Source organism: Mya arenaria, chromosome 6 (assembly GCF_026914265.1).
Source record: "Mya arenaria isolate MELC-2E11 chromosome 6, ASM2691426v1".
In the NCBI taxonomy this organism is placed as follows: Eukaryota; Metazoa; Mollusca; class Bivalvia; order Myida; family Myidae; genus Mya; species Mya arenaria.
In genome coordinates this window covers 23,949,158-23,963,866 of record NC_069127.1, presented here as the reverse complement: position 1 = coordinate 23,963,866, position 14,709 = coordinate 23,949,158, and the positions used below count along the sequence as shown (strand labels likewise).

General features: G+C 35.0%; 2 protein-coding genes across 4 annotated transcripts in view; one reads left to right on the top strand and one right to left on the bottom strand.

Annotated features, from left to right (window-relative positions):
• Window positions 1-7,154, top strand: part of LOC128238752 (uncharacterized) — a 32,726-nt gene extending 25,572 nt beyond the window's left edge. The window contains exons 1-5 of one of the 3 annotated variants that reach the window (XM_052954989.1): window positions 886-1,016; window positions 2,991-3,166; window positions 4,008-4,176; window positions 4,802-4,977; window positions 5,434-7,154. In XM_052954989.1, the coding sequence (XP_052810949.1) occupies window positions 3,032-3,166; window positions 4,008-4,176; window positions 4,802-4,977; window positions 5,434-6,801 (1,848 nt within the window). In that variant the 5' untranslated portion in view covers window positions 886-1,016; window positions 2,991-3,031 and the 3' untranslated portion in view covers window positions 6,802-7,154. Of the gene's footprint in view, window positions 1-885; window positions 1,070-2,990; window positions 3,167-4,007; window positions 4,177-4,801; window positions 4,978-5,433 lie in introns of those variants that run through there. The other 2 variants (XM_052954990.1, XM_052954988.1) reach the window with 2 other exon arrangements.
• LOC128238750 (MORC family CW-type zinc finger protein 3-like) overlaps window positions 1-14,709 on the bottom strand; it is a 52,104-nt gene that overhangs the window by 14,893 nt on the left and 22,502 nt on the right. The window contains exons 6-10 of the mRNA XM_052954980.1: window positions 12,627-12,765; window positions 12,212-12,340; window positions 10,741-10,863; window positions 9,212-9,309; window positions 8,316-8,405 (exon numbers count right to left, since the gene is read on the bottom strand). Coding sequence (XP_052810940.1) covers window positions 8,316-8,405; window positions 9,212-9,309; window positions 10,741-10,863; window positions 12,212-12,340; window positions 12,627-12,765 — 579 coding nt within the window. The remainder of the gene's footprint in view (window positions 1-8,315; window positions 8,406-9,211; window positions 9,310-10,740; window positions 10,864-12,211; window positions 12,341-12,626; window positions 12,766-14,709) is intronic.

The following is a 14,709-nucleotide window of genomic DNA, read 5'->3' as shown; positions in this document are numbered from 1 at the left end:
CAATAAGAAAGTATATCTGGTGGGGCATGAACTCATGACCTATCTGGCAGGCTCCATTCTTTTGTAAACGTGTACACGGGGCACGGAAAACAAAAATGTGCCATTTATTAAATCATGTTGTCATTATCCACGACGCATATAAAGATGTGATCTATGTCATATAGGTATGAGTAGGCTCGTTCATGGTGAATAGAAATGACAACTACAAAATCACGAGGAAAACATTTACACGAGAGTCAATGAGTATACGCATGGAAACAAATTTCAGAACTTCAAATTCCAAATTCAACCATAACTTATACTAAGAAGTACAATTGTAAATACAAATAGTGTTTCGCAACCTCTCATGTGCATTATACCTAAATAAAATACGTCATCTAACCTGTGCAGTCAAAATCATATCAACAGGTTTTCATTATTAGTTATCCTTAACACCATGATTGTGGACAGTTTTTTTAGGGGGTGGGGGGTGGGGGTGAATACAATTTAATTTCATGTATCCACCAATCTACTTTAATAATCCACATTTTAACTATCTTAATTAGCTTTAAATTATTATTCATTGCCATAAGAGCTTGGATCATGTTTCTTATACCAAGCGTAATCTTGTCTGTGATAACTTATCACACAATCAAGCAATCATGCAATCTTATCTCTGATTATCTCCGAGATTAAGACAATGCATCAATAAGTGGTTGAAAAAATAAATAATAAACTGTGTCTCCAACTTCACACAAGCAGAATTTACTAGTCATATGATAACCCTGGACAAACAAAGGTACCCGGGCTTCAATCCAATATATTCTATTGTTAAACAAAGTAGCTATTAACTGAAGCCGTCTTCATCCAATTTGGCGCCATGTCAATAAAAGATGATCTGTCTGCTAAAATGTAAGAAGGTCCACTGACAGTGGTTGATTCAGCAGTGGGCTGTGAAACAGGGGTTGGGGGGATTAAGCAAATACACTCGAGCTGGCAATAGATGAAGGAAACTGTCTTGAAGTTATGACTTCTTGGTAATTATAAACTAAATCAGTTCAGGGAATTTTGTTAAGATCTTATTGACAAGGTAAGTTAAATATAGTCTATGTTCTTGTAACATGAAAAAGGAGATCATGATAATATCAACCAGCAAGGTACCTTCTTCTTAACTGATTTACTTGGATCATGTTTGGTTTTAATTTGGTTTATTAATTTATATTTTAAATATCAGTGTTTTTGTTTTTTTTAAATTGCTAGGCTTTTTTAAGGATTTTGGCATCCCTCAACTTAAAAAGTGAATGATTCGCCCAGTCTTGTGTAAAAATCCCATTTGATATGTTCAGTTTACGACATAATTTTTTATCCAAATAGGACCCAAAACAGCTAAGATATATGCATTTTTCCATGATAATATGCTGTCATTAGAATGCAATTGTTACTAATGTTAATGTGATTATCTATGATTGTGGCCTAATGAACATACATTTTTAAAGATGTCTTTCACATATTATGAAATACGGGGATATCCAAGAATATCCAGTTTGCCGGATCTTTAATGTTTTGCAGTAAATTTCATCTTAAAGGCACAAGCTCATGTTTTGCAAGAATGCACTTTATTTATGACGAAATAAAGTGTGGCAAATCATAAGGATTGTTAAAACTAAGATACTGACAGATGGAACCCTTCAATAAATGCTTTGAAATCCACTATCTTAAATAGTGTTAGTAACGCATTTCAACGAAAGGCTTAAAGGTTAAATTATCCCTCAGTTTATGAAATAGCCCACGTGGGCAAGGTGTTTCGTTGACAGTTTTAAATCAATCTTTTATTTGACCGTACAGGCATTGCTTCGCTCCCCACTAAAACAAGTTTTCTGTTTAACTTTAATTGTAATTTTTTTCTGCAATTTCAGTATGAACGAGAACATAATTGTAATATATAATATGCATTTCCATGAAAAAAAATTGGGGGGTCTAAATATAGTAGCGCTAACGGGAAGTTTAAGAAAGTGAAGGGGAATCAATGAAACAATGACAGGATGACAACAGATAAGAGACAAAATCCTAAACAAACACATTTTAGCAAAATGCCGGAGTACCCTTCATGTAGATGGCTTTATTGCAGATTAAAAAGCAATGCGATTGTCTATCTAAACAAAGAATGAGCCGGAGATGTATCTATGGCAGGCTTAATGACATAAGCAAATCAAATAAGGTGCCATTGGTTTTTATCTCTTATGTTTCAAATCTTGAATTAGTCCATATATTTCATGATTCATTAAGTACTTGTGCTCAAATTTTGCAATTGGTTGACAACTTTCTGGATTAAAAAAGTACCTGTTTCAAATCTTACAATTGGTCAGAGTGTCTTTGGATTTAACAGGGTAGGCTTTTTTAAAATATATAAGCTAAACTGACTCAATAAATTGAGCACATTTTATGGTAAGAAGTTATTTTTTAAACCCAAAACTATTTATTATGGATCTTTTTTTTTTTATAGTTTTAGTTTATTAATTTAGATATATCAGTGAAATATAAATGATATTCCACTGTTTTAAACATTTAAATAACAATTTGATATTCTTCGCTCATTTGAAATTTTAGCCCGCTCTCACTTTCAAATCAGTGCGCACAGGGCAGTAACGCGGACGTTGAAATAGTGATAAATTTGAATTACAATTTCGTTTTTATTATGAAAATTTTAATTTTACAAGGAAAAAATAAAATTGGGACCAAAGAATAGATAAGAAATTATGATTTGTTTGGATAAACAGTGTTGGGATTAATAGTGATGTCTTACATTGCCCTCTTATTAATAAAGACATTCTCTTCAGCTTTCGCATCTAGAGCCACAAAGACAGCCAACAGCCAGCCAACACCATGGACAAGAAAACAGAAACCTGCACTACAAATTAATGAGACAGTTAGCAGATGAACTAATCATAGAAACTACTTCACAACTCTCAATAAATTCTTTCATCTAACCCTGTTATATTTTACATTTATAGACCATCCTCATCAGCTTATAGCCACAAAGCCAGCCAACACCATGAACAAGCGCCAGAAGTCTGCACTACGCAGTGCCTATCGTCAGTTGGCCGATGAACTGATTCTAGATGAAGACTTCTTTGCTGCTCTCAAACAGAACAAGATATTCACAGATGGTATGCTGGGCATCATCAAGGTATTTTGTTAACAAATTTTCTTTTTGTTAACAAATTTTCTTTGGGTTTAATTTATGGAAGAAACAAGTTAAAAGCTCAAAAACAGTCTAAAAAACAAAGCATTTATTTAAAATCAAACAAATTATAGCAACCTAACATCACAAATTAATAGATTGAAATTACGACTAAAATCCTTTATTGAAACGGCCATGAGTGTTCAAAGACATACTATTTACTATTGCATGATTTACAACAACCATTGCAGTTTTCACAATAAAAAAAGTCACTGAAAACAATGGTGTCTGCCAATATTGACATTTTTTCGTTAAAGGAAGTTTGGAAATACATTACTCCCTAGAAATGGATTAGAACTTCCAAAATTGATTCCTTGGAAGTACAAAAACTTCCATAATCTTCAAGAAAACTTTCAAAATTTAAAGCTTGGAAGTTCAAAATATCAAAACCTTTTGTCAATATTACTTTTATGGTCACAGTATCAATTTGTCTTTAAGTAAAATGAATTATTAAAATATAAGTCTGTAAATTTAGCGAGTTCAAGTTTCAAATTATTTGATTAACATACTTGTTAAAAAATAGTTAAAAAAAGATATTGAATTCGGGAGACTTAAACTTCCTCATTTCAGTGAAAAACTTCCAAAATTGATTGACAGGAAGTTCATACTTCCAGTTTCAAATTCTTAATGGAAGTCCCGCTATGGTATAAGAGGATTTACGCCCCCCCCCCCAATTTTCCTCGTATTTTTTTGCCTGCATTCTATCTATTCTGGCGTCCTATACAAAGTGATTTACGTTAAGAGGATGATTTTTTAATTTTAACTATACATTCATTCATTCCACCAGGGGGAGAGGACACCACGTGATAAGGTGTACAAAATGTTGGAACTGCTGGAGAAGCGTGGACCACGAGCATTTGACAAATTTGTAGCCATCCTGAAGGAGAATTATGACTGGCTTGCGGCAAAGCTGGAGGAGGAGTTTCAAATGAGAATACAGTCAAATGAACTACAAAGTAATAATATTTGCATTAAAGTAACTTTGTTAGTAGAAATATAACTGATTTCCATCGAATAATACAAGAAGGAGAAAGACACATAATACTAAATTTGTCTGAAATGACATCAAGTCTTTTGATGATTTCATGCTGTTTACCTCACCTGAATTATTTGGCAGATAATTATAGCTGTCATATAGGGAGGTACACAAAGCTTGTGACAAATGTAACAATTAAGTCATTTAAAGTTTGTTATTTCTTGGGTTATTTCAGAACTAGTAAATATTTGCATGCATATTTTCATTTAAGTATAGATTTGACACCTCATACTGCAAGCATGAACAACATTATGAAATCCAATGTTGTGCTTAAATCTGTTTCTTTCAGTATTTCTACCTTGTTCTTAAAGTAAGACTGACATTCCTAATTATTTTGTGGAGCTTCTTATATACTATTAATATTTTCATGAACTTTTTTTTTTCTGCAACTCTTTAATAAAGTTAGACTTTTGGAATTTCATTTTTCTTTGTAATCTACATATTGTTAAAAAAACACCATGTTGCAATTTAAACATACACTGTTTTCAGTGTTAAACACAAAACTTTCCATTTGGTTTTATATAATTACACTGCATTTGTTTTAGATCCAGTGCATCATGTCTCCAACCCCATACCTCCCCTCCGCAGTATCCAGTATGAGCCCCAGCATACAGCCCACTTCTTTTCAGACAACAGTCCCAGACCTGACACATTTAGGCAGACATCCGTACCCCAGGGAGCTTCCCCAAGATTCCATGGACTGTGTCCATATTATGTTCAGGTTAATTTTTGTTAATAAAAAAATAATGATAAATTATGTTCAAGTTTCAATTATAATGTGCAAATTTCAAGGGTTTTAGATTTTCATTTATTATTGTACTATTATGGTTTTAATAGATATATATCTTGCAAATAAGATGTTGCAATGTAAAGCTGCTTTTCACCAGATACCTTAACTCTTTGTTTAAAGGTCCGTCCACAACTCTTTGGAGTTATGTTTGTATTGTCCATAACTCTTTGCATAAAAGGTTTGTCTTAACTCTATGTTTGAAGGTCCATCCTAAAACTTTTGTATTAAGGTAAATAAAAAAAAAAACTTACACCAGGTGAAAAATATTCAAATTTGAAACCCATGAAAACTTGTCTGGTAACCTTAAACAAAGGAGTGCAGATGATTTTTTGTATAAAATCTCACAACAAACAAAACCAATTCATAATATCTGAAACTATTATTCAGATTCCTTTATCTGCCCACTACCAAGAAGACAACCAAAAAAGATTCTTCCAATATCCTAATCAACCACACAATGCCTTCCCAACCCATCCACAGACTGGCTTAGACAACACAGACCTCCCTGGTAAAACTGCTGAAAATGTTGAACCAGTCTGTGAACAAGAGACAAGCATAACTGAAGAGGGAAAAATTCCAAAAGGAAAATCCAAAGATGCTTGCAATAGTCCAATTGGAGTTATAGAATTGCCAAGAGAACAACGAAAAGCAGAGAAAGATGGAAGTACTGCAGGGGATGAAGCAAAAGATCAAGGTTTTAAAGAGGTCAGAAGCCAAACTAATGGGGAAGGCAGTATGGGACTACAGCTTGAAGAAGACACAGACTCTGAAAACAATGACAAGCATGATGGACCTACAAATAACAGCCAAGGACCCAATGATAGAAGTCAAACCAAACCAGAGGACACTGCACTAGGAAATGTGAAGTTTGATGATGAATCTGATGATGATTTTCCTTCAAGTGAAGTCTTTTATGAGACAGTTAGAAGAGCCAGCTCTAGTCTTTCCTATTTCACCAATGATATTCAAAAAGCAGTAGAAGAAAGGAGAAAATATGGAGTTCAATTTGAAATGCAGGCATACCATGAAACAGATGAGTTAGAAAATACGATCACTAGATCAGAGAGTTTGTTCAGTCGGAATTCAGATAACCAAGAAAATCTTGACAGAATGAAGGCGCTGTACCTTAAGCTTGCAGCTGCAAATGTAGGATCTGATCACATTGAAGAGGATAGTGCAAATTTCATAACCTGGGATATACTTGAAGATGAAGTTGACAGACTGATTGGAAAACTTTTCGAATCTGACGACTACAAGCTAATAAAAGAATGCATTGAACTGTTTCCTGAGAAAGAAAAACGACAGCCATTGAACATCTGCCTAAAGAATCTACTTGAAGAAAAGGAAAATATACAAGAGGAGCTGATTACAAAGACCAAAGAAATAGACAAAATGGTTGAAGATATGTGGAATCACCAAAAAGAAATGAAAAATATTGAAAAACTGAAAAATTTAAAAGACACCCTGCCTAAAGAGATCAAACAACTGAAAACAACAAATCAAGAAATAACTGATGCTCTGAATGAACAAAGATTCATAGTTGACCAAAGGGATCAGAAAATTCAGGAACTTGAGGGTAAGATAAGGCAATTTGAAGAGAAATCGGCACAACAAAGCACAAGGAGGGGTGGCTTTGTTTCCTCCAACAGACGGTCCGCTATGACAATGTCCCAGGCATCCAGAAGAGTGCCTATGGAGCCCAGGATAGCTGGATTCACTGGTGCTAGGAAAACATACAACACTACAAAAAGATAAAACACAAATTAATCATTGTGTCTATTAACAGTTACGGAAATGGAAAGACAAGCAGATATAGTTTTGCGAACTAGTTGAGATGTAAACATTTATTTTTTAATTATTCAAACAATGGCTCTCAACCATTGAACTTTATATGTTTTATGATTTAAACTGTAGTTTAGCTCATTTGAATGTCACAGACTTGTTCATCTCTGAACTGTTCTATCCATACTTAATGTGATCTCCTCATGCTTTCAGCTGTAGTTTGTTTTATTTGAATGTCACAGATATATTCATTTCTGAACAATTACCATACCAGATTAACTTTTGTTTCTTGTATTCACACTTTCATTGGTGCTCAAGTTGTTACTTGTTACTGTTATTGTTGACTTTTATTCATTGTTGAGCATTAAACATTCCAAAATAAATAGAACTAAGCCCTTACTTTATTTGATCTACTTTATGTTACCTAAAAGTAAGCAAAAGTAAAAAAATAATATTATATATAATATTTTGTCTTTTTCTGTACATAAATATATTAGTTTAAACCAAACATTCTGAAATTAAGGGTTTTTCAAGCCTATCGTTTCAAACTAACTTACCACAATCATACTATAATACAATAATGCACAAAGAACAAAAGCAACAAAAGTGCCATGAAGCAAAGGCCAACACTTGTGTTTTTTTCCAGTCAAACAGTGGCATACTTCAATAATAAGTAAAGCCAGATTAATGAGCCTTGCTGTTCAACTAAGTAAGCCGGCAACACCAACATTCTTTAAAGATGCACTCTTACTCCCAAATAAGATTTACCACAATTAATACATTCGTTTTATTTTTCCAAAGAATATGAATTACTGTCGACAACAATGGTTTTTATGAAGGATACCGAGTTTAATTTGAAAGAAATTTGCATAAACATAGTATTTCTACCTAATGAAACTATAGTAGATCACAGTAAATCTTTTAGCATTCACCAATCATTTAATATTTTTGCGTTTTTAGCTACTAAATACACGGTTTCAATCGTGTTTTCAGTGATTAATATTTTCCATAAATGTATTATACAGTAAGTAGTTCAAGATATATTAGTCAAAATGTATGTTTGTTTTACATGTGTATGTATGGATTTTGAGTAATAGTGTCACTTTAAAACTTGCAATAACCCTTCAGGAAACACTGTGATTTCGTGAAATGGAGTCCTATGGTGTTTTGTGGAAGACAGTCTGCGATACAGTGAATCTGAGTGATACCCTAGATCTCTAAAAAAGGAGGGGGGAGAAGGTGTGTGTTAATTTGTAACCATTTACTGCAACAATACAACACAAACCTGTTTACACATGTAGATATTAGGGCCTCACTATAAGTGATAGGCAAACACATAAATATACTTTTGTATACCAAAATCAGCATGATGAGTGCAAGCATACTTAAAACACAATAATCTTCCGCCTGTTATTTAACAGTTGAAATTTACATACCTTTACTTTAAAATAATTATCTATGATAAACATATAAGAAAGAGAACTTACGACGCAGGCTGTGAAGCACTTGGGTTCTGAGAATTGGTCTTTTCAAAGAAGTAATCATTTAACTTGCCACCGGCATTCTGCATGAACGCCCTGCAAAGACCAACCTTGATTATGGCATCTATTTTAAGGTTTTTTTAATAAGTACAACATTCATTTCCACAGCAAATATCTCGCTTAAAAGGATGAATCTTATGTGAACTATCAATGGTTCAAAATCTTTGTTTAGTTCTTTGTTCAGTACAAAAAGAACAGTGCATTATGCTAAAGAGTTAACTTTCATGACAAAAAATCAAAATCTGAAATATTTAACAATTTTCTCCCACCTCAGATAAGTAGATCCAATAATCTAACCATGCTAGAAATCTTATCTTGCCCACGGGCGAAGATAAAATGCCCGTATGGAACTCCTTTTTAATGGTCACCACATTGTAATTACCTTCCTTGTTAAAGACTGTCGTCTGTAGCATCATGGAAACCTTGTTGTGTGGCACCTTAAAACTATTTAAAGACCGATTTGCCTATTAACGTAATCTGAATCACTGCACGCATATCCATGACAACCACGAGTTATCGCATATCCATACGCAATTATTTTCACTAAGCACAAAAGAGTTCCAGCAAAAAATACATTTTTACTTAATTTTGTTTAACTCAGGTGGGAGAAAAAGCATCTACCATAGCCGCTCGTGTAAGGTAGGATCAACCCTACACTCTTGGCCATAGAAAATACTTATAATCTTATATGAAAAGATTCAATCATATTAAGCCCGCAAGCTTACTGAGATCAGCCATATCAACCAGGCCCTATTCTGTCGAAAAATAAACATAACATGCATTACTATCTTGTTTCATTTAGCCAAAGGAAACTTAAATTAACAAAACAAAACGATACATACAGGTACTTGTCTGTGCGGTTAAACTCCTGTTTGTTGTGGATTGGCTCCAAAAAGTTGACCTCCACCACACCTAGCACCCCAACACCATGGGTATTTGCCTGCAATTATAGAGCAACCTGTAAATTGTTATAAGCTCTTGTGTGGTATTGTAAGCTTTTGTATGGCATTGAAAGCTTTTGTGTGGTATTGTAAGCTCTTGTATGGCATTGAAAGCTCTTGTGTGTCATTGTAAGCTCTTGTGTGTCATTGTAAGCTCTTGTGTGGCATTGTAAGCTCTTGTATTGCATTGAAACCTCTTGTGTGGCATTGAAAGCTCTTGTAAGCTATTGTGTGTGTGTCGTATTGTAAGCTCTAGTGTGGTATTGAAAGTTCTTGTATGGTATTGTAAGCTCTTGTGTGGTGTTGTAAGCTCTTGTGTGGTAGTGTAAGCTCTTGTGTGGTATTTGAAGCTCTTGGGTGGTATTGTAAGCTCTTGTGTGGTATTGTAAGCTCTTGTGTGGTATTGTAAGCTCTTGTGTCATTGTAATCTCTCATGTGTATTGTAAACTCTTGTGTGGTATTGTAAGCTATTGTGTGGCATTATTAACTCTTGTGTGGTATTGTAAGCTCTTCTTTGGTATTGTAAACTCTTGGGTGGTATTGTAAGCTCCCGTACTGTGTTGAAAGCTCTTGTGTGGCATTGTAAACTATTGTATGGCATTGTAAGGTCTTGTGTGGTATTTTAAGCCCTTGTGTGGCATTGTTAACTCTTGTGTGGCATTGTCAGGTCTTGTGTGGTATTGTCAGGTCTTGTGTGGCATTGTTAACTCTTGTGTGGCATTGTCAGGTCTTGTGTGGTATTGTCAGGTCTTGTGTGGCATTGTTAACTCTTGTGTGGCATTGTCAGGTCTTGTGTGGTATTGTCAGGTCTTGTGTGGCATTGTCAGGTCTTGTGTGGCATTGTCAGGTCTTGTGTGGCATTGTCAGGTCTTGTGTGGTATTGTTAGCTCTTGTGTGGTATTGTAAACTCTTGGTTGGTATTGTAAGCTCCCGTACTGTGTTGAAAGTTCGTGTGTTGTTTTGTAGGCTCTTCTGGGTATTCTAAAAGCATGTGTATTATTTAAAGCTCTCATGTGGTATTATAAGATCTTGTGTGGTATTCTAAGATCTTTTGCATCATTGTAAGCTTGTGTAAGACAGTTTAAGCTCTTGTCTGGTATTTTTTTCTTTTTCAGAAAGCTGTTATGGAATTATAAGCTATTGAGCAGCATTAGAAAGCTCTCGTGGTATTGTAATATTTTGTCTGGCATAAGAAAGTGTGTCATTCTAAGCTTTTGAACTGCATAAGAAAGCTCTTGAGGTCGAAAATGTTTGTTTTCAAAGAAATAAAATATTATATGCTTTTTAACATAATAAATCTTGTAATTTCTTTCATTCAAATGGACTTATACAATCTGTTGTTCTAGAAAAGTAGATATTTATACAAAGTTGACATTTAACACATTAAAGAAACTATTTAAGTGATATGTAGCAATAACAAAATAAGTTACCTGTTTTTGACAGCCGACTTTCTCATAAGCCCTGATTAGCCTGTTCTTATGGTACATCATGAGGCCGTAGGAATCTGGCTCTTTGTTGTTTGTAAACCCAAATATCAGCTTTATAGGTTTGTCCTGGAGTCAGCGGTCAAGGTCAACTTTTCTCTGATCTTGATTTTAGCAATTTAGCATAGACTCAATATCTTAGTGTTTGGTAAAAATGATTTTCACTACATCTATTTCCCACTCTACAATGTTCACGTTGAATTAAAACATGCATGCATTGCAAAATCAAATATAGTTAATTTAACTTTTAAAACAGGAATGCTTTGGAGTGAATGCCTATGTTCGTCTGTTGTTTTTTGGGAAAAAAGGGGTGTAACTCAACAATTAGCCAGGCCAGAGTTATGCGCCTTGCTATACATGTGTGAATTGTCTATTGCAAAATGTGTAACAAGTTTCATTCACCTTGTACAGTTTTTTAGCTATGGCCAAGGATTAAGATTTGGTGCCATGACAACGAAGACACTGACACAAAGGCTATGACAATACCTCGACTTAAAAACCAACAACAGGACAGCGTATAATATGATTTTCTTATGAAATACATACCAAGCTGACTTTTGAATCAACACACACATACTCAGGGTGCTTAATTAGAAACTCTTCTAAATTTGAAAACATTTTGTTTTTTAAATCCACCTATCAAACTTATGTTACAATATAAAAGTTGCAATTTTACACATTTGCTAGCTGTTTAAGAACTTCTTCACAGGTCCCTTGACGAAAGGCTTATGGTATAGAGAGGTCTTGTGGTCTAAGTGTCCGTCTCTCATCCAAGTGGTCCTGGGTTTGATCCCCAACAGGGTGAGAGTGGTCTAGTGGTGTAGGTGTCTGTTTCACTCCCAAGAGGACCTGGGTTTGATCCCCACCAGGGTGAGAGTGGTCTAGTGATGTAGGTGTCTGTCTCTCATCTGAGAGGTTCTGGGTTCGATTCCTGACAAGGTGGAGTGAACCAGATATATATATATATTTATATATGTCAGCCTCTCACCAAGCGGTCATGGTTTGATCCCCACCAGGGCGAGAGTGGTCTAGTGGTTTAGGTGTCTGTTCAATCCTCACCAGGGTGAGAGTGGTATAGATGTAAAGCTGTCTGTGTCCCGCCTGAGAGGTAAGATCTCCAAGGTAAGAGTGGTCTACGTGTCCATCTCTAATCTAAGAGGTTGTGGGTTTGATCCTCAACAGAATTATAGTGGTTTAGATGTAAAGGTGTCCGTTCTCTCACCCTAGAGGTTGTGGGTAAGATCCCCATGCTGAGAGTGGTCTAGCAGTACCAGGGAATAGTTTTCTTGACCTCTTAAGAATGACAGTCACAAACGACTGGTTTCTGCTCGGGAAATAGATTGAGAGTTATTTCATATTTGCTCTAAGCTGTTTTCACAATCATGCTTATAAATAAAGGCAAAAGGCTAAAGGATACAAGCCATGTGGGTTTGTAGACATCCCTCTCTGTTTGTGACAGACATTTACTGATTAGTTTTGTGTGAACCTTGTTTCCTCGTAGCACGATCTTCATACGCGGCTTCAAGTACAGTATACTGCAGTAATCCTGCCAAATAAATTTACATACAGTTTGTTTTTTTGGACCAACTTAAAATAACATTTGGCCCATTCCTAATGCTCAAAATTATACTTTTTCTGAAATGTGGATATTAAATTATAAAATTTGTTTTGAAAATGCTTCTTAAAGAAACAAACTTTATCATATAATGAGTAAAAACTGGAATAAAACTGGAAAATAGACAAGTTTTGGCCTCTGCTATTTAAAAGAAGGGGGAAAGCCCCAACATTTATCATTGGTTAGAGAAATAAAATGATAAAAATTGAGGACTTACCCTGAGTGAGCGTCTGTACTCCGGTGACTCGTTGTAGACAGGTCGGTTGATTGTGGTGAGATCTATGAGTGGTGTCTCGGGGTTCCGGATGTCATTCTTGTCAGAGCTGAAGTCCAGCTCCAAGTTACCTGACCTGTCTCTGGGGTGGGAAGAAAGTACATGTAAGAATAGGAGGAGAAAGAACATGTTAGAATGGGAAAGAAAGTACATGTAAGAATAGGAGGAGAAAGAACATGTTAGAATGGGAAAGAAAGTACATGTAAGAATAGGAGGAGAAAGAACATGTTAGAAAGGGAAAGAAAGTACATGTAAGAATAGGAGGAGAAAGGACATGTTAGAAAGGGAAAGAAAGTACATGTAAGAATAGGAGGAGAAAGGACATGTTAGAATGGGAAAGAAAGTACATGTAAGAATAGGAGGAGAAAGGACATGTTAGAATGGGAAAGAAAGTACATGTAAGAATAGGAGGAGAAAGAACATGTTAGAATGGGAAAGAAAGTACATGTAAGAATAGGAGGAGAAAGGACATGTTAGAATGGGAAAGAAAGAACATGTAAGAATAGGAGGAGAAAGAACATGTTAGAATGAGAAAGAAAGTACATGTAAGAATAGGAGGAGAAAGAACATGTTAGAATGGGAAAGAAAGTACATGTAAGAATAGGAGGGGAAAGAACTGTTAATTCCGCTAAACAAGCACAAAACCAGAAACACACTTGCAAGTTTTATTGGAGCTAAATCTCTACAAAGAAGAGTTCCTCTAAGCACAGATAACTCTGATTGAAAACAAGGATAACTCTTACAAAAACATTAAATAAGTAATACAGAGTATTGTCCCTTATTACAAATCAATCTTAACATTAATTATATTTTCTTTTCTTGTTTTTAAACATTTACATCTGTCTTTTATTATGAATTACAAAAGTTAATTTAGAGCACACACACATAATAGAAAATGTCATACTTAAACAAAAGTTTACTAGTTTTAAAAAAATGACAAATGTTGTTCATTACATACATTGACATGAAACAGATAATTAAACTTATTATTCATGAGACTATTCCTGTTCAAAATACTATACATTTGCATATGCACAAAATCATCAAAACAAAACAAAATAAGATGAAATAAAACAATTATGAGTAAAGTGCAGGTTCATATTAATTAAACACACAAAAACAACAACAACAAACCACAATATTAATTATTCACTTGTCATTTCCAATTTTATTTTTTTTTTAATTAATGTAATTCAACTTTACATTACAAACTTCATAATTTCCTCATTCATTTTTCCACTTTGTAGCACACTAAGAAGTTCACCACTATGTGCACCTTGTTTAGTCATCACATTGGCAAGCTGTAAGGACCCTGGGACCCAGTGGATGTTCTTCACCTCCCCGCGCTGCAGCTCCTGCTGAATGGCAGCAATGTCTATTCTTAGACGCTTATCCCCCACAAGTTTGGTAGAAGAAACAGCTTCTAGTACACTCTTGTTGTCAATGAAAATGTTTATTGGAATAGTCATTTCCATTACACCAAGAATATGGGCCAGCATGTGTCGGTAGTAGATCCCAGCTTCTATTCCTTCCTGGAGTCCAAGAGCTTCAGCTGCTATGGTTGATCGCACCACCCGTCGGATTTTGTTGGCCTGCCAAAAAATAGGGCAACAGTTGCCTTCTCTGTCCAACAGCCAAACGATATGCGCACATGTACTCCCTGTTCCATCATTGATATTACCTAATGACGCATCAGTAAACACAACAATTGTCAAGCTTGAGTCGTTCACCAATTTTGGATACAGCAGGAATGATTCAGTCTCTTTTAACCTTCTTATTGTCTTCCTTGCCCGTATCAGATCACTCATTGTCCCAGTTTTCAACTTGGTGCTAAGTGTTATCATTTCAAAAGCCATATCTGGCCTTGAGCCCTGCACAATCCAATTCAATTTTCCCACTATTTGTCGTAATTTAGTCTGATCTGCCTCATCTAAATATATTTCACTGTTCTCATTACTGACCGGTTTCATATGCTCTAACATTATGCTGTTCACATACTCTGTATGGTCTACTTTCACTTCATCTT